Here is a 26,707-nt window from a genome sequence, read left to right as displayed (position 1 = left end):
GTAGACAACGCAATATTACTCAGCCATAAGAAACAATGAAACCTTGCCATTTGCAATGACATGGATGGAGCTAGAGAGTATTATGCTAAGTAAAATCAGTCAGTCTGAGAAAGACAAATACCATATGATTTCACTCATATGTGGAATTAAAGAGGCAAAATTAACGAGCACAGGGGTAAAAAAAAGAGAGACAAACCAAGAAACAGACTCTTAACTACAGAGAACAAACTGATGATTACCAAAGGTGGGATAGGTGGTGGAAGGTGGGTGAAACAGGTGATGGGGATTGAGGAGGGCACTTGTCATGAGTAACATATAAAATTGCTGAATCTCTATATGATATACCTGATCCAAATAGAACACTGTAGGTTAACAACACTGGAATTAAAATTTAAAAGTTAATAAAAAAGTAATAAAAAGAAAAAAGAGGCCAATGACCTTGATATGTAGGGTCAATGCAAAAATGAATGAAAATATGACTTCACCCTTCGCTGTAAAAATAAAAATAATCTTAAAAACAAAAATCTTAAAAACAAAAATAAAAACAATCACTATTATTTTATTTTCTCCGCTATGTGAGGTTAAAAGCTTACAAAGGATCTTCATGTTACTAAGAACCAAAATAAAGGTTGGCAAGGAGCAAAGAAAGCCAATAGAACCTAAAGAGGGTGCTCATTGCTGTGTTTGAACTCCTGTGCAGGAGAAAGCCAAGGAGAGGATGGAAAGGCCGGCAGAGTGCAGGCAGGCCTTGGCCACCGGCAACCAAGCACAGGCAAGGGCCCAAAGTAGTACCTGGGCCAGGAAGTCCTTGTGGCTGCGAGCAGTGTGGTGGAATCGCTTGACCAGCAATGCCTGCATATGTTGGATGATGAGCTGTGCTCCTGTGTTGAGCCGGCTGCGTTCCTCTGGCTTCGAGGAAGAGTGGTCCTGGTGAGGAGCTGGCTCTGCAGAGCAGCCATTGGAGCCCAGGGGAATCTGTCTGGCCTTCTCCATAGGGTGTCGGAGACTGGCGTTTTCTCTCTTCTGTGGAGCGCCACCTGATTTGAAAGACTGAATTAGTAATTTAGAAAAATGCTCACAGGGTCTGGCTCCCATATGCCATTTTGTTTTTTTTCTCACTTAACTCATTTTCTCTTCATTGAAATCAGCAAGAGGGGTACCTGGGTGGCTCAGTCAGTTAAGTGTCTGACTTTGTCTTGGGTCATGATTTCGTAGTTCGTGAGTTCAAGCCCCACATGGGGCTCTGTGCTGACAGCTCACAGCCTGGAGCCTGCTTCAGATTCTGTGTCTCCCTCTCTCTCTGCCCCTCCCCTGCTCACACTCCGTCTCTTTCTCAAAAATAAATAAAACATTAAATTTTTCTTTAAATCAGCAACAAAATATCAATTCAGGCATGTCAATAAATTTTTACAAATTCTAATTTGGGGGGCACCTAGCTGGATTACTCAGTAGAGCATGTGACTGTTATACTCAGGGTCATGACTTTAAGACCCACATTGGGTATGGAGCCTACTTAAAATAAAATAAAATTCTGTTTTTGGGTGCATGGGTGACTCAGTCAGTTGAACATCCAACTCTTGGTATTGGCTTAGATTGTGATCTCACAGTTGTGAGGTCAAGCCTTGTGTCAGGCTCTGTGCTGAGCGTTGAGCCTGCTTGGGATTCTCTCTCTCCCTCTCTCTTCTCCTCCCCCTCTCTCAAAATAAATAAACTTAAAAAAAATTGTCTTTTTTTGGTGTAAATCATCTGTCAACAGAATCACCTGAAATCCTTTAAAAATTCTCTACAGTAGCTAAAGAGAAGAGGATAGATATAAATGCATTGACAGAGAGGTCTAAAATGTATAACTAGTAAAAAAAAAATTGAAGTTGCAGAACAATATGTGTAATAAGATCATATTTATGTTAGGTAGCACGTTTATCATATACAACAAAATGCATCTTATACACACATACGCACATCTGTAACTGCAAGGCTGTGACAGAATACCCACCAACTGTTAAAGCAGTTACCACTCCAGAGGTGGAGCTGGATAAAGGGCGGGGATGGGGGGGTGGGGACGGGTGAGGGTGAAGAGTGATTTTAGCCTTTTTTTACTATTTGAATCTTTAAACAGCAAAATATATTCATGTGTAACCTGTGGATTTAAGAGTTGAATTGGTTCTTTCTAAATTCTTGGAGGCCACTGAGAAGTGGTGGAAAGACTAATGAACTAGGGTTAGGAGACCTGGGTTTGAATCCTGACTCTTAGTAGATGCACAAATTGGGCTAAGTGACTCATCCTATCTGAATCTGGGCTTTCTCACCTGTAAAATGAAAATGAAAATATTTTACAGTGTCGTTATGAAGATTAAATGAGCTAACACATGAGAATGTGCTTTAAAAACTACTCACTGCAAGTCACTAGTTATGTTGAAGCTATATAGTTCATCATCACTGATTTTTAAAAAAATTTTCCCAATGTTTATTTTTGAGGGGGAGAGGGGCAGAGAGAGGGAGACACAGAAACTGAAGCAGGCTCCAGGTTACAAGCTGTCAGCACAGAGCCTAACGCGGGGCTTGAACTCATGAACAGTGAGATCATGACCTGAGCCAAAGTCGGACATTTAACCAACTGAGGCACCCAGGCGCCTCTATCATCAGTGATTAAGGCTCATTTATAGAACGTGTTGTTGGACATAAAGGGAGAGCTTATAGGAACATTGGTTGGTTTCAGCTGCTTTCTTAACCCTCCTGAAGTCCCCCAGGACAAGGGTAGCTGCAAAGGGAGTTGGGCCAGCCCAGTCATCCTTTCAGCGAACACTTCTTGCACCTGCAATGCACTATCCTGGCTTCTCTAGGCTCTCTGACGACCAGGTGCCAGAGCCCCAGATCTCCACCTCCTTTCCCTGATCAGGGCTCAGGTTTGATGTCTGCTGTGGTTGGTCCTCCTCTGGCGGGATTCGTGCTGCCTCTCCTCATGTCTATCCCATGAGCTCTGCTCTCTCTCTGATGCCCCATCCAGACTGGAGCCCACTGTTCAGGCCAGAGCTGAGTGCGCCAGCTGAGGGTGGTCAGAATCATGTTTGTCCCTGGCTTTCCACTGCCCTCTAGCGGTCACTGGCTGTGAGCCACACCTTCAGAAGTAGCACTGACCCTTCTGGTACCATGCAACTTGTGACCCAATGGACAGCTACAAGTTCCTTCAGACTTTGGAAACATGATCAGAAAACATCATCCTCTAAAACTGAGCCAATTAAAAACAATGTATTTAGCCATCTGAAAAATGGGAGGCAGTGAGAGTATAGAATTGAGGTTCCTAGATCTGAGAGCTAAAACCAGGGGTAAGACTCAGAAGCCCGTGTGACTTTAAAGTAAGTCATCCAATCTGTGTGAGCTCAGTTTCCCCCAAGTGGGGCTAATCCGTGCCTTGGCATCCTCACAAGATTATGACAATCGAAACAATGGATGTTAAGCGCTCCCTGAAGTATAAATGGCTAAACTAGTTTGAGGTAAAAGATGATTTATTTTTTTTAATTTCTTAATGTTTTTATTTATTTTTGAAGAAGAGAGAGAGACAGAGCATGAGTGGGGGAGGAGCAGAGAGAGAGGGAGACACAAAATTCGAAGCAGGCTCCAGGCTCTAAGCTGTCAGCACAGAGCCTGATGCGGGCTCAAACTCACAAACTGTGAGATCATGACCTGAGCCAAAGTCGGATGCTTAACCGACTGAGCCACCCTGGCGCCCCTAAGTAAAAGATTTGTAAATGTTGAGATAATGGTTGCTAAGTCTTAATCAGAAATCACACATTGTGTTAAAACTTGGCGTGTATTAACTCATTTAATTCTCTCAACAATCCTAACAGGTGGATACTGTTATTAATCCCATTTTGCAGATAAGGAAACTGAGATACAAAGAGGCTGAGTATTTACCCAAAGCCACTCAATTAGCAAATTATGCACATCTGCCCTATTCTAAAAGCTATACTCTTAACCTCTACCCCTGCATGTCTCATTGGAACATCCTATTCTATGCTCAGGTTGACCAGTCTTCTGATATTCTCCTGAGAAGACCTAATTATTAAGGAGTATTCTGTGCAGATAAAAGGCCCCAACTCTTGATTCCATCATAGTTTCTGATATAAATTCGCTTATTTTCATTCTGGTCTTGGTTAACGTAAGTCTTTGCCTTAGTGACCTGGGAGAGAATTCAATTTCTGTGTCTGCAAAGCTGGAAAGAAAAGCTGGGCCCTGTGGTGAGCTGCTACCACTCTCTCCAGAGGACTGCCTTCCCTCCCCACTCTGCCAGGATGCCCACCTCTTCTAGCTGCCACATGAGCTACCTGGGTCAGGGAGCACATTTGGGCTGGCATATTTGCCCACTGGTAGTTTTAGGCATAACTGATAAACAGACTTCTGGGACCACTTATGAAGCAAGATGAAAACCACATTATCTTAACAGTTGGCATCAGAAACTTTACAGGGAGGAAATGGTCTTTGCCCAGGAAAATACTGTGATATGTTACACTGGGTAGAAAGAGATAACCAACCACAGGAGCCCAAGGCAGCAAAGGAGAATGGCCATTCAGCTTTGCCTGTGAGTGCGAGAGAAGAAAACAGAATGGAGAGAGAGGAGCCAGATCAAGGATTTTATCAGTGTGGATGGACCCCTATTGTTCTATCAAGAGCGGCCTGTGCTGTGGCATGTAATCCCTCCTACATGTCCATTTCTCTTTCCTCCACCCTCCACAGTCAAGTGCACTCATGAACGCTTTGGGTGGCTCTGGGGTTTAGAAATCACAGGAGGAGCTAGTTGGTGTCCAGGCTCACACATGTAGAAGACAGACCCCTGAATTCACAGAAATTATGGTCCCCACAGTTTCAAAGTTCCAGAGGGCACTAAATGAAGGCTCAGAATAATTTTATCTGTCTCAAAAAAGACAGAAGATCCCAGATGGCATACTGTCGTCATTATCTCTAGGGACTCTGTGGGCTGTCACTCATGCAGACAGGGGTGAATCAGAGGCCTGGTGGAGATAAGAGGAGCAGATGAGGATGGTGATGTGGCAGGTACAGGAGACCAGAAAGTGGGATGAGAAGCTTGGGGGTGGTGAAGCTCCCAGGCTGAACTCCTTAAGGATCCTGATTCATCTAGAGTCCTTCCACCCAGATGTAATTCCGTTTGTCATTCCTTTGTCATTTAAAGGAGCCAAGAATGCAAAACATGCATTGTTTGACAGGTCAGATAAATACCGTGGAGGAGTATTTGCCTGCTTTGTTGTTTCATGAGTTTTTCCTTAGATTTTCAATATAGAGCTTGGGGAGTGTGGGGAGGGAACAAGCTACACACTCTGGAACCGTACCAGCAAACAAGAGTCCTGAATCAGAATCTTCCGTGACCTTCAGAAAAATCTGTCAAGAAGGAAAAAAGAGAACATGTGGTTTAGGCATTCCATTCTCAGAAAAAAGTCTGACCCAAGCTCAGTTTTGTTGGGTACTGCTTCCTAATGGAGGGAAAATACATTACGATTTATCTAAGAACACAGTCTTCTATAAATATAAAAGTGTATGCACACAGTGACCACAACTACGTAAAACACGTTTCTGTATGGACAAAGGTATGAGGAAGTGAGCCAAAAGTGAAGATGGTTACTACGCTTGGGTGGGGAATTATGGCTTTCTGCCTTATATAAAACTTCCCCTAGTGTTAGACATTTGCAAAGAGCCACCTTTTCTGCTACCTGACAGGAACCAGCTAGAATCTCTGCCTTACCTCTTCCAGGGGAGTGTCAGAAATTCCAAAACTGCTGAGCCCCAGTTCGGCCAGTGTTTCCTCGAGCTCTCTGAAAAGGCTGGCGTATGCTCTCTGCTTGAAATTCTTATTTGGAAGAAGGAAGATAAGTTCTTGACCAATGCATTCCACCAGCTTTGCCTCTGGAACATGGTGCTGTACCATATCCATCAGTTCATTCACATCCCCTAGGACACAAAAAGAGACTGCTAGCAACTCTGTTTACCAGAACCTGGGAGACTGTGAACTTCCTTACATCCCCTTTCTTCCCATCTGGGCAAGGGGTATTTCATTCCTCAGTCACAACCCTCGCAGAGGACTGATGCTCCAGCCCATCCGGTTTTAGCCCAGTTGGCCCAGTGAAGGGCACTGAGGAGAGGAAGATGTAAGCAAAAGCACTCCCCACTAACTAGCTGGACAAACTTGGGGAGGTCATGTAACACCCCCCTCCCAGTTTTCTCCTTTTTTCAATCAAATGGTCTGTCCCTTACAAGCTATGTAACAGGAAGCAGGTCATACCCTAGTTTTTTCATCTGTGCAAAGGGGAAAATAATGGCAGCCAGGCACTTTACTGTTATTTATGAGGACTGGATGAGTTCATATACATAAAACACTTAGAATGATGTACCTGGTGCCTAGGTAAGCATTAGCTGCTATTGTTATCATGAACATCATGTCTAGTAAGAAAGCTTTTATCATTGTTATTATTCATTCTTATTCACCACGAGCCTGAAGGTTAAGTCAAAGCTGCTTTCACTTTCCTGGTCTGGCCCAAGCTACAGGTGACTTGTGTAAGACGTACACCTGGAACTGATGACCAAGCTGGGTGAGAACTCTCTTTCCCAAATCACACAGCCATGCCTGGTCTAACTTTTTGAAGAAATGTGCCATTTCCTTTGGGACTGTACCTGCCTCCTCAAATGAACAAACAAACAAACTATAACACCCTGATCTCAGGAAATGCAGAAGGGGATTGAGAAGCTGTGGAGTCAGACTGGGGCTGAGGGGAGGGAGTGTGGCATGCACAACATAGGGCATGAGGAAGTGTCCAGTGACAAGTATTTCCCTGACACCCTCGTACAGTCGGAATTGAATTTTATGCATCAGCATGTATTAGTTTAACATCTAGAATCTAATTTAAAATTTTAAAGCATATATATGAAAAGCGGTTCCCTATTATCTTGAGAGGGAGGTCAAAGGGAGAGGGATTGTAGGGACTCAGAACCCAGCTCTCATGCACTTCTGAAGACAATCCTCTCAGTGAGGGTCACCCAGTGGGTTCTTTGCTTTCTTTGTTCTAAAAATTACCCACATGGAGGGATTACATGGCTTCAAACCCATGTCCTTCTGGCTACCTGGAGTGGAAGGCTTGATTTATGTCAAGTTTGTAAAGTGGACTCAATTGTCTTTAGCTCTGGGATGACTTCACACAGGGGCTGGAGGGCTCCCTGCGTGAGGAAGCAGCTTTGCCCTAACAGCTCTCCAGGGGTCATGTTCATTGTTCTCTGAGGAAGGAAATCAAGCCCGAAGCTGCTGGATTCCCAGGAATTGTGTCTTAGTCATGTGTGTCAGCCTTCCAGAGGTAGTCCTGGAGGGCAGCAGGGCTCACAGCGCCTGGCAGAGAGAGGTCAGTGAGTGTGTGGTGCTCAGTTGTGGGTCCTCCTTCAAGGAGCTAACTAGGGAATAGAATGATATTCCTCCGCTTACTTGGGGCATAACAACTTACTGCGCTTCCTACCATTCACAGCATCCCTCTTCTAGTCAAAGAAAATAAACATTTATTTAGAAATAAAGGAATATATAAAAAAAAATTACTCCAGCCAGGAGTCCCTGTTTCCAACTTGATTGTGGTGCACCACTGCATTGGTTTGTTAAAAACTATCAGTGTCTTGACCAAGATTCCTCCTGGGAGGAACCTTCAGAAAGCAGGGAGAGACCCACAGCAAGGCAGGCTAGGGAAAGACATAAAGCTGTCATCCTGAAAGGATGTGTTCATGTTCACTGCAGGTTCTGTCAGTGCAGAGTGGGCGAGAGAGGAAACGTGAGGCAAACCTTGACATTTTCCCTCAACTTTCAAGCACAGAATATAAATAGTGTCCAGTTTTCGTGTTTTATCAGATTTTAATCAGTAAATTCCTCAGACTTAGAAAAAAAAATTAAAAAAGAAAACTTGTTTTTTTTGTTTGTTTTTTTTTTGATAAGCAGATTCCCCTAACCCCACCTATCATCAACCTGAGTCAGTACACGGGTTGAATTTTGCCCCCTCTGAGGGATATGGGGTATGTGGTATTCCATTTGCAAAGATACCCCAGAAGATGGATGGAAGTGGGCCTTCATGGAGAACAGTGAGAGATGTTGGCAAACGCTTGGGGTCCCCGAGGTCAGATCCTGTGAGGTGAGTGCCTATGGTGAGAGCCCCTCTTTCTGCCTCTCCCTGGAGGTGGAGGCGCTCCTGAGGAGTTTTAATGCACCCTAACTCAAGGGAGAACTACTAGGAAGTTGGGACGCTGAGGGGAAGGTCAGGAGTGTAACAGGGATGTGTAACTCGGCATCCAGTCCATGCAATCTCTCTGGAATAGTTCACTATGAGACTGTATGTCACCATGGCTTCACCAGAAGGGCCCACCTGGCACCTAGAGAAGCCCTTCTCAGACACTAATGCCACCTGCAGCCAAGGCAGAAGGACCCAGGAGGGGAGTGGGCAGGGCAAGGAGTGAACATAGACTGTATTCCTCATTTAAGAGAAGAGGCCCGGGGCGCCTGGGTGGCTCAGTCGGTTAAGCGGCCGACTTCGGCTCAGGTCATGATCTCGTGGTCCGTGAGTTCGAGCCCCGCGTCGGGCTCTGTGCTGACAGCTCAGAGCCTGGAGCTGGTTTCGGATTCTGTGTCTCCCTCTCTCTGACCCTCCCCTGTTCATGCTCTGTCTCTGTCTCAAAAATAAATAAACATTAAAAAAAAAAAAAAAAGAGAAGAGGCCCTTAGGCCCAGGACTTTTCAAATTCCTCTGGGAATGGAGGAGAAGGAAGGCCAAAGAAAAAGATGAGCAACTGCAGGAGCACAGGCTTGAAAGTACACAGAGTGTTCTCTTTGCCCCCATTAAAGCCTATGACAACAGGACACACCCCACAACACCGAGAGATGATCACCAGACAAGAACCAAGATACAGCCTGCCCCACTCCTTACCATCTAAGACTTGTTCCGGACTTATCTCGTCTATGTGGGCTGGACACCTGGTAGAGAAACCCTGAGATGCACAGCTGCAGGTCCCCTGAAACAGACAAGATTCAGTCACTTGAATGACAACATCTCCCTGATGCTGACTGCTATCACCACCAAGCTTCATTTGTTTCTGGCCACCAAAAGTGGTCAACAGATTTTCTGTCACCATTTGAATGTATTGCTTCATGTGAGCATTCTGAGGGTGTGGTTATTTGATTTTATCCTGGCCAGTGTGTGAGTCAGGCAGAGAGTAGTAGAACCTCAAAGGATACCTTTGGCTTGCTATTATAATATGACAGCTGTGGGTCTGCCTGTGTGAGACACTGTGCTCCTCCTTCCCCATGGATGCACACTGGGCTGTGGAAATCCACCTAGAAAGCCTAGAGGCAGGAACACTTACGCCACAGTGGCCAGAGGCATAGGTAATGCTACAAAATAATAATTGGGACAACTGAAATGTGAACAGTGTCTATTCTCAAGGAGTCCACAGCACATTCATAATGCTTTACCTGATTTATCTTCACCACATCCCTGATAAGCAGAAGCAGAGATAACCAGTTTCATTTTCTGCATGCAAGGAAACCAACGAAGATGAAGAATTAAGGAATTTACCCAGGATGACACTGGTTGTCCACCTTGCTACCCAGACCTGAACTTCGTCTCCTGACATGTTGAGGGGGTCTCTGCTAATTGGTATTGTTTGGCTTCACCATTTTTAGGGTATAGTCCCCAAGAAAGCCTTTTCTTGGCTTTCATTTACTAGTGGACTTTGGGTTTAATTAGGGAACATAAGGGGCACCTGGATGGCTCAATCGGTTGGGCATCCGACTTTGGCTCAGGTCATGATCTCACAGTCCGTGAGTTCAGGCCCCACGTCAGGCTCTGTGCTGACAGCTCAGAGCCTGGAGCCTGCTTGGGATTCTGTGTCTCCCTCTCTCTCTACCCCTCCTCTGCTCATGCTCTGTCTCTCACTGTCTCAAAAATAAATAAACATTAAAAAAAATAAAAAAAAAATAATTAGGGAACATAAATGTTAGAATGAAAAACAGGAAGCTTAAATAACCACTCTCCTTAAAACTGTGTAACCTTATAGACTGAGACACTTCTACATTGCAGCACACCGTGTGTGTAGTTTAGGATTCTGGACTACAATAATCTCAGGTTTAAAACTACTTGTTTCATTTAGGGTAAAGCATCTCTGTAGGAGGGTTCGAAATGTCCATTTATCAAAATCTGCAAACAGTCTCAGAAACAAAGAGGTTGATTGCGACAACAAGAGCCCGTTTTGGGTAGAGAGGTCTGGAATGGCAGCACCACACTGTACATTTCTGTTCACCCAAAACGGACTCTTTCCCTGGGCAGACACATACCTCATAGCCTGTTCTTTGGCTCTGGATGTTTTTCATCTTGCGCACCAAAGTTAAGTAGAAGCCTGTGCCAAAGCAGTTCTTCAGGAAGAGTGGGGTGCCTGAGCAATAGAGCCTTCCCTGGGAAATGATGGCGATGCGGTCCCCGAGGAGGTCAGCCTCATCCATGTGATGAGTGGACATGATGATGGTTCTGCCTGCAAGGGCAGAGGTCAGGGGGATCACCAGGCAGGCCTGGGCAAGGCTGGATGGGAGAGGATGTAGTAACCTCCCTTTTACATGGGCATAAAAATTTGAAGTTGATAAATAAAAACAGGTATTCTGTAGCAAAGTCCAGAAAACTGGAATAATAGTGACAACAATTAACATTTGACAGCATCTTGCATGTTGTAAAACACTGTCACACACAGTATCTCTTCATCTGGCATTGGACCTGATTCAAATAAATCACCATGTATGGGACATATTTATTATAGTAATTGGCATCTATTGAGTTCCATATGCATATTCTCTGGAGCATTAAGCATTGCACTTATAATCTTTGCAAAGAACACACACACCCTTTGAAACCAACAGAAGATGTCACTAAAAGAAAACAGTAATGAGGATTCCAGGATGGCAAACTGACCACGGGATTCACCCATGCCGTCTTGTTCATGGGCACGCTGAGCTCTGCCTGCTGTCTTTCTGGATCTGCACCCTCTGGTTGGAAGGTGCTGGGATAGAGGAAAGAAGGTCCCATTTTGAGACACTGCCCTGCTATCTGCAGTAGTCCTCTGGAGCACTGGACACCTGCGTGTCACCCTCACACCTGGTCTTGAGTGACCATCTGACAGTTATGGAGTTCCTTGGGATGTCTGCATGTGACCTGGGTTTTCTTAGTCAAGGAGGAATTTCGCATAGAGCTGCACACATTGTTCCAGACAGAAGGGCCGCAGGTTGAGAGAACCTTTTAGAATATTTGGGAAGTAGTCTGCTCCATCAGTGATTCCTGTTTACATTTGTGTAAAAACTTCAGGAGGCTTCCACGGGAACTTAGATTTACTTGAGTGACTGCTGAAGTCCCACCAGAGTGTAGTTATGGCTGTTAACTATACTCAGTTACAGAGCACCAGGAATGAGAGTGGAGATCACAGATAGAGCTTCAGTGAGAAGAAAGGGCACCGAGCAGTGGCTATTACCTGAGCGATACTTCAGAAGCAGGTCCCAAATTGAGCGTCTCGAATAGGGGTCCACCCCAGAGGTTGGCTCATCCAGAATAACCACCTTGGCACCTCCCACGAAGGCAATGGCAACAGACAGCTTCCTCTGCATGCCACCTAGAGGTACGCACAAGGCAACAGGTTCATGAGAGCTGTGGAGGATTGGAAGAGAAAGGCCCAGGGCTGTGGTATAAGGGGGGTTACCTTAAGACCAGCAGCAGCTTGACGCTGCCTCCTTAGATGTTTATATAGTGTTCAAACCTAGTGGGGTCCGCTTTAAATGCAGAAAAGGCAAGAAATGCAGAAATGGATAAGACCATCTGAAGGTTGTTCTCACATTTTAGTCCAAACACATAAACACCAGAATCAATACAGCTCAGGCTGCTCTAACATAGGGTTCCATGTGGGAAATGATCCAGAGGTGGGGTGCTCTTAGGTGCACAGAATAACGTTATAGAAGTGTTCCACCTCTTACGAGGTCTGTAATAAGCCTCCCCCTCTCAGGGCCCTGTGTCCTGGAAGACAATTCATTTGCCATCTGTAGTCCTGTCTTTTTCCAATACCGAGCACCTGACAGATCCTGAGCTTCTTCATTCCTCTTGTGGTGGAGGCCTGTGTCCTCCAACATGGCTTCCATCTCCAGCTGGGCCTCCTCCCAGGACTTCCCTTTCAGCTGGGAGTAGAACAGGATGTGTTCAGCCACTGTGAGGCTATGGGGACAGGGCAATGAGAAAGGCAATGGGCTCAGCAATTCTACCTCTAATGATTCACCTTATAGAAAGAATTAAGGGTGAGCACAAAGTTTTAGCAATCAAGATGATCACTGTGGTGCTGTTTATAACACAAAAAAACAAAACAAAAAACAGACCATGCTAAGTATCTAATAAGAAAGGATGGTACACTTATATAATAGTGTAGTATATAAACAAAAAATTATTTTATAGAGGAATATATAATGACATGAAAAGATGTTCATGACATCCTGAGTGAAAAAAAACCCTAACTGCATTAAAAAATGGCAGGTTACAAAATTGTATGCAGAGTTTCACTCTCCTTTATAATTAAAACACACACACACACACACACACACACACACACACACACACACACACGCCTGCATAGGAGAAGTTCTGAAAAATCATACACCAAGGTGTTATGGATGGTGAAATTACAGGTGACTTCCATTTTCTTCTTTTTTGTTTTTAACTTTTTTAAAATGTTTGTTTATTTTTGAGAGAGACAGCGACAGAGCACAAGCGGGGAAGGTGCAAAGAAGAGAGGGAAACAGAATCTGAGGCAGGCTCCAGGCTCTGAGCTGTCAGCACAGAGCCCAACGTGGGGTTCAAACCCACAAGCTGTGAGATCATGACCTGAGCTGAAGTCAGATGCTTAACTGACTGAGCCACCCAGGTGCCCCAATCCATTTATATTTCTTTCCTTCCTTTCTCTAAACACAATATAGCTTTTAAAATAATAAATAAAAGTTTCGGGGGAAAGCAAGTGAAAAGCCTCCTGAAAAGTCAGTTTTTAGTGCCTGGCTTAAGAGAGAAACAGGAACAATGGTCTCCTCTCTTGGTCCCTGAGAGGGAATATTTCAGAACTGAACAAGGGGCCCCAGGATGGACCACTCTGTCAGAGAGCAGGGGGAAGTACTTTTCTTAGGGGGTAGACCTCAGCTCCCAATGCCAGAGGCATAGCCTGACTTTCTGAGGGATACCTCTTATAGCAAGCAGGACAAAGGACCTTGAACATGGGGAAACCAAACAAGAACACACTGCCTGCTGCCCCCAGAACAGGCATCCTTGAGCTCAGCTCTAGAGAACATGTGTGTTGGGGGCCAGGGGAGAGCAAGGCAAGGGGACGATCTCAATTCCTGTTCTACTTACTGGTGGAACAGGATGTTGTGCTGTGGACACATGCCAAGACTCTGTCGGACTGCATCCAGGCTGGTTTCAATGTCCTTTCCCCCAATGAGCACAGTCCCTGATGTTGGTGGCAACAGACCCGTCAGGATGGACCTGCCAAATACAGGAGTCAGTGGCAGAAAAGATGGCCATTAGGACTGCTTTGGGATGGCAGCCCCCCACTCAAGGGTCAGTGATGACTCTCACAGTGATTCCTGCACTGGCTCTCAATTGAACCCAAACCATTATTAGCTGTGGGGACCAACAGTTTCCCATACAGGCTTTAGAACCAGTGTGTACATCCAGCCCTACTGAGGATCCACATCTGTCGTCTTTGCTTCTACTTATTTCCTAGTGCCCCAGGCAGGCACTGATAGGTTCCTGGCGTTCCCAGCTGCAGAACCTTCACTTACAGCTAAAGATCCCTCCCCAGCTCAGCCATCACCGCTCCTGGTGATGTGGAGGCTTAATTAAAGTGTGCAGCGTGTGATCAATGCTGTGCCTCATATTATTACCACAAAAGCATAGGGCAGGGTCTTAATGAGAGCCCAGGCATTCAATATGTATTTGCTGATTGAATGATTGAAGGAAGACAGGGGAATTACCACCAACAATACTATTTCTGGATTCAAAACAAGAAGCCCAATATCAACATTGGCCCTTTTTTGGTAAAATGAGAAATAATGATGCCTGCCTCATGGGTTTGTTATGAAGATTAAATGAGCTAATACTTGTAAACACTTAGAACTATGCCAGCATAAAGCAAAACTCGAAAGTATTATTACTATTTTTATTAAACATTGTGCTTCAACCCCCGGGGGAAGTTGCATTTCAGTAGTTGATGCAGTCATGTGTTTGCCTTTGAGAACACTTGGGGTCCTGGATGGCGCTCTGGGCTCTCTGCCCATATTAGTTAACAAGGAGAAAAATCACTTGGATTTAGGGCTGCCTGGTCCAGCTCTGTCCCTGAGTTCAGATACAATCTCAGGTTATCTGGACCTGTACTTACAAGCTGAAATCTCTGTTGATCAACCACTAGAGGGAAACAGAACCAAATATAATGGCACCAGCCCCACATTCCATTCACCCTGAACCGCCCTCAGAGAACATTCCAATGTAGGGTGTACACTACATTGTTCCTTCCTGGGGCTCTGTAAGAGGTCAAAGGACTTGAAGACTGTGTGTCACGTGGCTTCCCTGCCCCCTGCGAGGGCCGCCTCTGACGCTCCTTGGGAAACCTTAGCTAGCCATGGTCTCCTTCTCAGCAGATGGTGCTCTGGTCCCTCAGAAAAGTGAAGGGAACTTCTTGACTTTTCTATGCAGAGCTTGCATCTTCCTGAACTTTACCTTCAATTGTCAGCCGGTTACCCCACAGGCCCCTCTAGAGACTACACCTTTTTATTTTCTCCAGAACTACCACCAACCCTTACAGGTAGGAAAAGGAATCCTCTTTGTTTTGTTTTTGTTTTTTGTTTCTCTGTTTTTACTTTTATTTGCATTTATTTTATGTAGAATTTACTCCTGGGCCATAAGTTTTTGTTTCTTCAGTTTCTTCTGTGGTATCTTTTTCTTCTGTGAACTTCCTCTTAAAGTTTAGGAACACTGCTCTTTTTCAGTGAGGATCATCTCAATGTGTCAGGGAGAGTTCATCCACGAGCCCTGTAAGTTCTATGCTGTATCTTGGGGGGCTTTGTTCACCTGAATGTGCTCAATGACCAGAGAATCTACATCTAAACCCTTAAGTTCAGTATTACTCTCTGCATTTTTAAGCATGTGCAGTAAAAATTCAGCACTTCTTTTTGGGCCACCGACCCTGTGTCCTGCCCCACTGTTTGGCCTGGGCACACCTACCAACTCCACCATTGTAGCGTCAGAATGGCACACACTGCTTCTGCAAAGTGACATCTTTCAGATACTTGGTGGCTTTTCGGATATGCATACCCTTGATGGCCTGGGCAGTTTCACCTGTGTTCTTAAAGTGAACATGAAGATTTGAACCTCTTGATTTGCATGATTTTGTGGGGTTTTCCAGGTCAAGTGAATAGCGAACCATTTTCAGAGATCACCTCAGGCCACTTACAGGAAGAGCTAAAGGAATCCTCTTTGAAAATAAGTAGTACTCTCTGTAGACCAGGGGTATGTGGTGGTGATGGTCATAGTTTTATCACCATCATTGATGGTAGTGACACGGGAGAGGTTGGGGGTGGGAGGACAGGCTTACAGTGTCATAGATGAGACAATTGATAAGATCTAGCTCTTGCTCTCACTGAAGCATTGCAAATTGGTGACACCAGAAAGTCACTTTGACTCTCTGGATGTCCACTTCCCCAGCACACATAAGGGGCAATAAACTTACTTTACCTCCCTCTCCCACTTCTTGTGAGGATCAAATAAAACAACGTATGTGAGTGAGCTTTAAATATTGCAGTGTGCTTTATACGCACTTGGGACACAAATACATAGTATATTTTTGTCACTAATACTCAATGGGAAAGAGTAAACTGTAGCTAATGGGGCAGAAGAGAGCCGGAAATGACAGGATAGAATGGCAATCCAGGCTCTTTGCCCATAAAACTTACAAGGTGGTGGTTTTCCCTGCTCCATTGTGACCAAGCAACGCAGTGATCTGGTTCTCGTAGAAGGTAATGTTAAGACGGTCCACGGCTGGCCTGCTGTAGGGCTCAAAAATCTTTACCAGATTTTTTACACATACCCCAGGAACCAAGCCCGGAAGCTCTCGTTCAAAGAAGGAGTCTTAGAGGAAAAAAATGAACATGATATTAGTGTAATGCCTTAATGTATTCATTCCCCAAGGTTCTTTCTTCAGGCCACTGTCTTTTTCCCCCATGGCCTTAGTTATAGCCTCTGTATGGATTACTAGAGAATAACAATGGTAATAATAGTACCTAACACTTATTGAGCAGTTACCATGTGCCAGGCATTGTTTCAAATACTTTATATGTATTACCTCATTTTACCCTTATAACAGCTCTGTGGGCGTAGATGTTATTATGCCCATTTTTATAGATGGGGAAACCTAAGACACAGAGACATCAGATATCCAATCAAGGTCACATAGTTCATGAACAGCAGAGCTGAGATTCGAACCCAGAGCGCACTCACTGTCTATTTGGAGAGTTAGTCCCTAAGCTCAATCTTCAGGCCAGGCTGCCATTTCCAAGTCTGTAGGGACATTTCCTCATGGGCTTCTGGTAGCAGCTCAGGCTCCTTATCTTCCTCCCAAAACATAACTTTCCTTCAGACTCTCCCACGTCTGGTCCTGTAATGCCCCTCTCTTAGTCATCTTGGCTCAGGCCTTTGCATTAACTTTGTATAAAGCAGCTTTTTTGTTCCTCATACTTCATAGATTCTCAGTTACTGGGTAAACTCCATTCTTTTTTTTTTTTTATGTTTATTTTTGACAGAGAGTGTGAGCTGGGGAGGGGCAGACAGAGAGGGAGACACAGAATCTGAAGCAGGCTCCAGGCTGTGAGATGTTAGCACAGAGCCTGATGCAGAGCCTGAACTCACAAACTGTGAGATCATGACCTGAGCCAAAGTCAGATGCTTAACCAACTGAGCCAACCAGGTGCCCCAGGGTATAGTCCACTCTTCTTCATTACCGCCCCTCCAACTCTGCCCCTCCACTCATCCACTCTGACACCCTCCTGGTGCAGACCCTCATTAATGTGGTGTCCACTTCTCCCAACCTCCAGTCACTCTCTCCTTTAGTTCACCCTATATAGCACCCCCTAATTTGTTAACATCGTAGTTCTGAGCATTTACTCCCCTACAAAACAACATCCCAATGCTTCTCCTATGTGTGCTTCCTGGTGTCTCCTAAAAATAAGGTGGGCCAGGCCCCAGCCCCCCAATTTTGGCCTTAGAATTCCACTCTGGGAGGAGGGCCTTCCCAGAGGCACTATTGACTGCAGACCAGCTCTCTGATGAGCCGTGCATCATTGACTTCAGCTTTGTGAAATAGCACCTGGGGTAGGCCAGAGGCCAGACCCTTCTCACACGGTGGCAGGCAAAGTCCAGAGGCCATGTTGCTTCTCTGACCCCAAGATGAGGATGGCAAGAGCATTTTAGCATAACAGAGAAGTGTACATGCTTAGGGAATGGAGAACATGGGGAGAAGTACAGAACTGGTTTAAGAGAGAAGGTAAAGAAGGCAAAGCCAGGGAATAGTTGCAAACCTAATTCATCAGCTCAGGAATTGTTAGGTAACTTCCACGGTCAGGAAAGGCTTTTGATGGTTTGAATGAATGGACCTCTAGATTTGTAAACTACGAATGAAGTGTAGTCAGCTCCACTAGACTCCTTCCTCCTGTGCACAGAAGCATTTATTTTTGTCTTTCCTTATAGCTCATATCCGCTTTAAGTCCCAGTGACCCAAGTTATTGTTCTTGCTAAATCCTCGGAAGTCAGCACATTTGTGCAACTCACTTGGGAATTGCCTAACAAGGGCACAAACACACCACATACTTGGGATTTGCTTTCTCTAGGAAATATGCGTTAATGTCTGGCTGGACCATTCATCCCACACACGTGCAGCTTGGCCTTTGAGGAGCTATCAGGTTTTAACCCTTGTCACCACAGAGTCAGTATCCTGGGTTTTACTTCACACCAGGCATGAAGGGTTTTGCTCTAGCCTTTTACAGTAGTCTGAGCCTTTCCCTTGCCTCTGTTCTCTGCCCCTAATGGAGGTTTTTACCATGGGTCCCTTCTGGGTGTTCCGGATCCTCCATTTCCTCTGTTATGGGTTCCGTCTTTTCCAGGGCCCTTTCTTCTCTGGTTGAACAGCCTGCACCAACCAGAAGCCACTGTTATTCCTGGTGAGAGCTAACAATCAGTAAAGGCAGGAAAAGGAGGGGAGAAGGAAGTAGTTGCAGAGTTTCCTACCATAGCTGGAAAACAGTTCCCTCAGAAGGCCAAGTCAGCATTCCCAGGGGCCTGTGGGCCTAAAGTTCTCAAAATGGCTGGTATTGCTGGCTGGCTGGACTGTCAATCTTTGCTGAGCCCAGAGTGTATTTTGTAACAGGTGTTTCACCTCATCCTCTTAACATGCCAGCAGGGGCCCACAATGTCAGAAATTGTAATTAAAAAAAATTCACAAAACCAGGACCAAGTTTGCAATGGGGTAATTTTCTTTACCTCACCAACAGTAGTTCCTGCTCCAATCAAAAACATGTTAAAGTCATGATGAATCTTGAGAGAAGACCATTCAAGGTGATATGATGGGTAGCCAGCTTAAATTACAGATTGAAAAATAATTTACCTAAGCATTTTTATGGGCATTCAAGTCTTTTGGAACTAACACCAGAGTTAGGACTGGTTGAGGTATAGGCTTATACAAATCGTTGGGGCACTTGGGTGGCTCAGTTGGTTAAGCGTCCGACTTTGGTTCAGGTCATGATCTTGTGGTTTGTGGGTTCGAGTCCCATGTCAGACTCTGTGCTGACAGCTCAGAGGCTAGAGCCTGCTTCAGATTCTGTGTCTCCCTCTCTCTCTGCCCCTCCCCTGCTTGCACTGTCTCTGTCTCTCAAAAATGAATAAACATTAAAAACAACAACAATAACAAACTGTGAAGGTGGTGTAAACACACACAGAGGCTTTCTTTTTTCTTTTCTTTTTTCTTTTTTTGTAAATTTGGCATTTGGTTTAAAAGGACATCAGGACATCCTGGAAGGGGAAGAGAAGCAAGCTGAAGAGCAAGCCAGCCAGAGAGGTAAGCAGGGGCAGGAGGAAACCACTGTCGCCAAGAATCTAAAGGCTCTGGTCTCAGGAGCACAGATGTGGGCAGGGCGAGCTTTTTTTAATGCAGCAGCCAACCAGGGACTCTGTCATTCCTGGTCGCCCTCTTCGATCTGCAGGCTGTGGGTGGAGGAGCAAGTAATGGGCCTGGTGGCCAGGGACCTGCCACCTTTGGCACTTCTATTTCTGCTTCCTGGGGGATTTTCAAATCGACTACCCACAATTCCTTTGATCACTTTACTAGCTATCCTACTGCACTAACATGCAACAAAATAGCAGGGGGAGATCTTCTACATAGTTTAGTCAGCGGGTGAGTTCCTTGCCAGGAAATGTGTGTCCCAGTTCCAGATTTTGTCCCAAGTGACAAAAGTGACTTAGACAAGACACTGGTCCTCTTGAGCTCCATTTCTTTGTCTGTGAGAGGAGGGGATTAAGTGGGAAAACTCAGCTCTTTTCTGATTTTAGAGACAGTTAGGAATCTATTTCAGTCTAGTCTGTGAGGCAGGTGAAAAATATTTGGCTGCTGTTAGCAAAAATACATGTGATTCATTTTTGAAGGAGCACATTTGTCTTAAGAATTTTTTTTTTGAGAGACAGATTATCTGCTGAAATTGTAGAGGGAAAAAATGCCCACAAGTTTTGATACTCACTGAAATTAGAAATGTTCAGGAATATGCTCCTGTGTTGAAAAACCCCATTTACAATGGATAACTTTATTATGGTTAAAATTTAAAAGTTATAGACAAGATAGACAAACTAACATAACAGAAAAATACTGGGCTGTTGAAGTGCTATTTGTTTGAACCATAAAAACAAAACAAAACAAAACAAAACAAAATAAACCACCCAAGCCTTTTTTAAAGGCCCCAGGCTAATCACCTACAGAAAACAAACATCATTCTTAGTGCTTAAAGGATAAATCCTGGCCTGGACCTAATAGTATAAAATAAAGTGCAGGTAGGTGAGGAAGAGATTGGAAAGTATTTCTTTTGCTTCCAGAAACTACCAGCTCCAAGGAAGTCCCCAGTAATCATGGCAGGAATTTCTTGCCTTCTCATACCTCACAAAAGAGTCTATGGAACTTCTAGAACTCTCCCTGGGATTCCTGTCCTGTTTAGTAGGAGAGGTACATTTTAGCTAAGATGCATTCTGGGCAAATACTCCCTTACCCCTCTTCCCCAACCATAAGTAAGATGAGTATTAGAGAAGAGTCTGGGAGTGTTTGTCTTGAAGATCATAGCTTCGCCCCAACCTCTGGATATACCTTTACCTTTGGAGAATGCATTAATTTATATTTTGGAAAGGAATAAAAAAGCAGGAGGGGAGGCAAAAGATAACCAGTACAAAGGTTTCTTCATGATTCTATGGATCTCCCTGCTTTAAATTGAGGAGTCGCAAAAGTCATTTGCACCCTAACGTGGTTTGGCCTTTTTTTACTAGGCAATTTAATCCGCTGGGCGCAAGCTGTATAGGACACAAGGGTTTAGCAATGCTCAGCCATTCACCCTGGCCCAGCAACTCCCAAAGGTGGGTTCCTAGAGGCTATGATGCTGCACCACAGTGGCAGAGCCCTCAGGAGGTAGCTAACTAATCAGGAATCACACACTTGACAGAAGGAGCCACCTCTATAGCCTATGTGTATCCATGACATAGCCAAAGGAGTTAGTTTCAAACATTAAGATTTTTATTAAAAAATTTTAAACAACTCACCTTCACCACCAAGCCAATAGGACTCTTGCAGAAGGAAGTACCAAGGAAGTGGGGTTCCATAGTTCCCTAAAAATGACAGGTAAATCATTTGAAATGACAGGGAAAAAGCCAAAGGAGTCCTGCATTACCACAGTTCTATAAAATCTGGAATTTATTTCTCTGAATCTCAAAGTAGAACTATAGATATTTATAGTTCATAAGCATTACACAGCTACCCAGGGGCTCCCACAAAGACTACTCCTTCCAACATGTTTGAATTCAAAAGGTCACTTTTTTGGGTGGACCCAGCAACACTAAGACTGATGATCTTGGTTGACATTAGTTTTCCAAGAAAACATTTTATTAAAGAATTTAATCATGCCCTTTCTCAACAATCACCAGATGATAGTAATGATGATAGTCACTAACATTTATTGGATGCTCTTTCCATGTCAGGCATTATTGTAAGCACTTTTCATGCATTAAATATATTTTTTAAGTTTATTTATTTACTTTGAGATAGAGAGCAGATGGGGGCAGAGAGAGAGGGAGAGAGAGAATCTTAAGCAAGTTCTGCGCTGTCAATTCAAAGGCTGGTGTGGGGCTCAAAGTCACAAACCCTGAGGTCATGACCTGAACCAAAATCAGGTTAAGTGACTGAGCCATCCAGGTGCCCCTGCATTAAGTAATTTAATCCTGGAAACAACCCTAGGAGATAGGCAATGGTATTCTTGTGAATAAGGAAACTGAGGCACACTGAGTTTGATTCTTCTGCCCAAGGTCACAGATAATTAAACAGAGGTATAGGAATTCCAATATGGGTAATCTGGTTCTAATACCACTGATCTAAACTATCCTATGCTATTGGATCCATCTGGATTTCAAGGAAAAGACTCCCAAATTCTCCACTTCTCTTAGCAGGCTTTGCTCCCTTTAAAATGTTAATTTTGTAAGAATACTTTGTTTATTTAATATCATCCCATGTTCCACGACCACTAGAACGTCAGCCCTTCAAGCGTAGGTCTGGGTTTGTCTTTTCCACCCCTCTTTGCCCAAATGCTAGTGTTAAGCCAAACATATAGGTGCTGCTCAGTAAATAGTTGTTGGACAAATTAAAGTTTCAGCTCTGCTAAAATAAAGCCCTTGGATTATGGACAAATTTCATTTTCAATCCAACTAGTTTTCAATTATTATATCTCCTAGTGGCCCAGTGAGATAGAAAAGCTGAGGCAAAGCAGGTCAAGTGTATTGCTCAAAGTCACCATTATGGGTTGAATTGCACCCCCTCCCAACCCCCAAAGATACGTTGAGGTCCATGGTAGAATACAAAATAGTTGGTTTTGTCCCCAGTTCCCAGCACAGAGCTTGTAAACCCCTTAGAATTTCCTGAGTCATAGGAATGTCTTTTGTTGTTCATAACAAGCCCCTTTCTCAACCATATCTGTGTTTATGCTAATGAGGTGACTCAGGGTAGGGGCCCTAGATAGCTTCAGGATGGGGGCTGGTCGCCAGAAAGACCAGGCCTGGGAAAAGAGGATAGAAACTTTCAGCCGTACCCTCCATCCTGATAGAGAAGGGGGCTGGAGATGGAGTTATAGAAACTTTTGAAGGAGATTCAGGGAGCTTCCGGGTTGGTGAGCACATCAAGGTGCTCTCAAGGTAGTGCACCTGGAGAGGGTATGGAGGCTCCATGCACCACCCCTCCTGTACCTCCACTTAAGCACCTCTCCCGTTTGGCTGTTCCTGAGTTGTGTTCTTTATTATAAAGCTGTAATTGTAAATAGACAACTTTCCTGAATTCTGTGAGTTGTTCTAGTTAATTATTGAACTGGGGGGTTGGTTGTGAGAACACCTGAATTTGTGTTCAGTTGGACAAAAGTATGGTAGCTTGGGCACTGTATTTGCTGCTGGTATCTGAAGTGGGAACAATCTTGTAGGACTGAATCTGTTTGTGGGGTCTGTGCTAATTCTGGGTAGTTACTATTAGAATTGAATCGTATTGTTGGACACCTGGTTGCATTAGAGAAATAGCTGATGCTGGGAAAAAATGACACATTTGGTATCAGAAAAAAAAAGACCCCAGAGTCTTAACCTCTGGCCCTGTTTGGAAATAGTTACTGCTAATGTGCTTAGTTGAGATTAAGTCACATTGGACTAGATAGAACCCTAATCCAATATGACTGGTATCCTTATAAGAAGATGGCCCTGTGAAGACAGACACACAGAGGGAGAATGCCACGTGAAGACAGAGATTGTTGAAAAACCACCAGAAGGGGGAAGAGGCAGGGGAGGCTCCTTCCCCTGCAGATTTCAGGGGGAGCATGGCCCTGCCAACACCTTGATTTTCTACTTCTAGTCTCCAGAACTGTGAGACAAAAAGAAAAAAAAGAAAAAAAATTGTTTTAAGCTACCCAGTTTGTGATGTTTTGTTATGGCAGCCCTAGGAAACTAAGATAGTCACACGGCTAGGATCCAAACCCAGGCCTTCTGGCTCAGCCTAGCAATCCTTCTCCTATTCCAGGGTTGCTGCCTGTGTATTTCTGCCAACAACGGCTGCCCCAAGACGATGTGAGTTCATCCCTCCCCAGGGACTGGGCCCAGCCTCACTCCCCCTGCCTGCTGTTGGCCATAGCACTGAAAGCCTGGTCATGGCTGCCACAGCATTAGGTGGCAGTTGGTTGACTTGGAACCCACTCAAATGGAGGTTGGACTTCTCTAGCTACTGGGAAATGCTGATTTGAAGGAAAATCTGATTTCTACACAGCAAAAGAAAACTGTGAAAACACCCAGTTTTGATTCAGGAGTTGCTTTTCCACGCTGCAGATTAATCAGGTATTCATTCAATGTCCACCAAAAGTCAGGTACTATTTGTGGCACTGAGCCTGAAACACTGAACAAAACAGACTGTGGGCCCACTCTCATTGGCCCATATTCTACTAAGGGTAGAGGGTCAAGAAACAAACACATAAAGATACATCACGGCAGATAGTGATGTCTCAAAAATAAAGCGGGATATTCAGGAGCACTAAAGGAATGTTATTTATGTAGGGATAGATATTTAGATATTTTCAATCTGGAAAGATTCCAGTGATGAGGTGACATCTGAACATAAGACTGAACAAAAGTGAGGAAGCAAGCCTGCAGGTATGTAGGGAGGGTGATGTAGAAACATGCTCCAGGCAGTGAGAACAGCAGGTGCAATGGTCCTGAGGAGGAAATGTACTTAGTGTATTGAAGAATAGTCAGTGAGGAGGCGGATGTGGCTGGAACAGAGAACATGAGGTAGAAGGGAAGGACACGAAATGGGGCAAACAGTTAGAGGCTGATAATGAAGCACTTTATAGGCCAGGGCTGGGACACTGGATTTTACTCTGGGCAAGAGGAAAAACCACTGGAGGGATCTGAACAGAAGGCTGACACTATCTGACCCAGATTCTGAAAGAATCTCTGAATACAGCATGGAGAACAGACTGGTAGGCGATGACTATAGAAGGAGGCTTGGACTGGTAAGGTAGTGGTAGAGGTGGTGACAAGGGATCAGATTCTGGATCTACTTCTAAAGTAGGGCCACCAACATTCACTGATGGATTTTTGACCTAAGTTTAAGTTTCAAATGCTGGCTATGAAAGTCCAAATTGAAAGAACTTAGGAAGGATGAGATTTAAACCAGATGAAAAGATGGGAGAGGGCTGGGAATCTGAAGAACCCAGTACCAGTACCTTTACCCTCAAGAGGTTGACACTTACCTGGAAAAACCTGGTCGAGGTACCAGGCAAGCAGTCCATACAGAGCAGCATCAAGGAGCATCATCTTCATAGACATCAGGAAGCTGAATTCATCCCCTTCCATGGGGCTATTCCCGATATTGCCCCACTGCAGCCCCAGGCCTTGCTCCTCAAAGCGTACCAGGTACTCAGTGCCAAACCCAAATGCCACAGGAGACAGCAGGCTCTGCAGTGAGGCAGAGGGCACAGGAGATCAGCAGAGGTCTTTTATTCAACACAACAGCAGCCAGATGCCCTCAGGCTAGGAAGGAAGGCCAAAATAGTGTCCAGGTTGTGTCCGGGTGTAAGGATACCCCAGGGAGGGGTTAAGGCAGTCTTTCCACAGGAAGAAAATTCTGAAAATGCCTCTCAGGACTTGGGGACCCCTACCCAATACTCACTGGGCCATCTCTCACCTGTTCAATGGAATACAGTTGTGTCATGGGAAAGACAAATACCACAAAAGCACAACACACCAAAGGACCAGAGGTCCTCATGTTCACCTTCCTACCTTTCCCCCCTTCTTCCTACCTCTTTCTTAACATCACAGAGTTCTTGACAGAACAATGGGAATAACTTGAGCTTCTCTGTGTGAATCCCATTAGAAGGGTCCACAAAGTCATCGGTGTCCTAGGGCAGTCTAGGGGCCAGGCAAAGGATGGTCCCATGACTTCCTGAGGTCTGTCAGTGAGGCCAGAAAAGCCTCAGATTACACTGATGTCACCTTTTCTCATCTCCAGACTGGGGACAATCATTTTCTTAGGTTCTCTGTAGAGAGAACAAGTCAACTAAATAGGTGGTGTCCAAAAGGAAGCTGAAGAGGAAGGTCCACAGCCAAATCCCCACAGGTGGTCCCTTGTATGGCATAAAGCACACAAGCACATACAGAGGGACGGGCTCTTCTCATTTCCTCTGCTCAGAGGCCTCTCTGTAGCTTGCAGGACCCAGGGTAGGGTTCAAATTGTCTGTCTATTGAAGGAAGAGATTCTCCAGCTGTAGGTTCACAAAAACCATTGTAGAAATATCAGCTCAGCCCTGGTCCACACAGCTGTCAGAACTATAGCTTCTTGGTGGATCCATACACCCATGAAGCTAGTGGTGGCCTCAAAGTACTGATGTCTACTCAGTATATCAAGAGAGCCCAGCTCTGCCCACAGGCTGAGTCAGAAGGACTTCTTGCTACTAGCCCATTATGATTTTAGAAAATTGGATACTATAAATAGCAACAATTAATTTCTTGTTTAACATGAGAAGTAAAAGGCAGATGCCCTGACAGCTCTACAGCCAGATAAGTTTGAGTTTGATTAGGACAACTTACACCTTGGATCTTTCCTCAATAAGAAGCAGGTGGTAGTCCTTTCTTGACTCCACTGCATAGAGAACTATGGAGGGAAGTTCTCAAAGACAAAACAGTGCACCCAAGAGAGCATGAAAACTGTTTGAGCCTGGTTAATGAGAGGGTGGAAATGGCCCATTTGAAAATGATAGAGAGAAAGGCAGTACTGTTAGTTTAGGAATTGTGAACTAAGAAGTCTATCTTTCAAGAAATAAAAAGTCAATTTCTAGAATCCTCTACTGGCAAGAAGGCTTGGCTCTTAACTGGCTCATTTCTGTACCCTTTCTGCACAGTGGTACACCATGATGAAGACCCTTGTAAGCTACCCGGATTCAAGTTTTTACGGAGAAAAACAAAAGTTTATTTAAAGAATGGAAACATCTTTCTGGGCCTAACAGTTAGGGGGCTAGCTCCCTCCCTTCTGCATCTTTTCACATGATTTGAAAATAAAACTGAGTGAAATGGTCCACATTCTTCTCCTCTTGTGGACACATAAAGGGACCAATGAGTTGAACTGGTTTTTGATTGCTTCCCAGGGCAGACTCATCAGGCGGGTTTGGTAAAGAGGGACGGTTAGGTAGCTCAGGGTGAAGACTGCTCCAACTTTTGCCCCTATGTCTTTAAACCTTACTTCCCTTTGAGCCAAAAGGCAAAGCGGATCCCCTCAAAGGGCAGGCCTGTTTTCCAGGACCACTACA

The 26,707-nt window shown here is 44.7% G+C and overlaps 1 protein-coding gene and 1 long non-coding RNA gene across 6 annotated transcripts in view; one reads left to right on the top strand and one right to left on the bottom strand.

Annotated features, from left to right (window-relative positions):
- The window catches only part of ABCA4 (ATP binding cassette subfamily A member 4), a 131,993-nt gene that overhangs the window by 42,193 nt on the left and 63,093 nt on the right, over window positions 1-26,707 (bottom strand). For 4 of the 5 annotated variants that reach the window (XR_009608209.3, XM_060626647.3, XM_060626648.3 and 1 more), the window contains 12 exons: window positions 24,656-24,860; window positions 20,931-20,996; window positions 18,181-18,270; window positions 16,043-16,217; window positions 13,446-13,577; window positions 12,130-12,269; window positions 11,539-11,676; window positions 10,361-10,554; window positions 8,955-9,039; window positions 5,753-5,958; window positions 5,343-5,391; window positions 793-1,037 (listed from right to left, as the gene is read on the bottom strand). Coding sequence is in view for 4 of the 5 variants with exons in the window: in XM_060626647.3 (XP_060482630.3) it covers window positions 793-1,037; window positions 5,343-5,391; window positions 5,753-5,958; window positions 8,955-9,039; window positions 10,361-10,554; window positions 11,539-11,676; window positions 12,130-12,269; window positions 13,446-13,577; window positions 16,043-16,217; window positions 18,181-18,270; window positions 20,931-20,996; window positions 24,656-24,860 (1,725 nt within the window). In the remaining variant the exon portion in view is untranslated. The remainder of the gene's footprint in view (window positions 1-792; window positions 1,038-5,342; window positions 5,392-5,752; window positions 5,959-8,954; window positions 9,040-10,360; window positions 10,555-11,538; window positions 11,677-12,129; window positions 12,270-13,445; window positions 13,578-16,042; window positions 16,218-18,180; window positions 18,271-20,930; window positions 20,997-24,655; window positions 24,861-26,707) is intronic. The other variant, XM_060626649.3, reaches the window with a different exon arrangement.
- On the top strand, window positions 14,687-26,451 carry LOC132673816 (uncharacterized). The gene is made up of 3 exons (XR_009608212.3): window positions 14,687-14,895; window positions 19,135-19,194; window positions 26,303-26,451. It is a non-coding gene; the product is annotated as an uncharacterized LOC132673816 (long non-coding RNA).

The sequence above is a fragment of the Panthera onca genome, chromosome C1 (assembly GCF_046562875.1).
Source record: "Panthera onca isolate mPanOnc1 chromosome C1, mPanOnc1 haplotype 2, whole genome shotgun sequence".
NCBI lineage: Eukaryota > Metazoa > Chordata > Mammalia > Carnivora > Felidae > Panthera > Panthera onca.
Note: the sequence above shows the minus strand (reverse complement) of the source record. Positions and strands in the feature narration are given on the sequence as shown.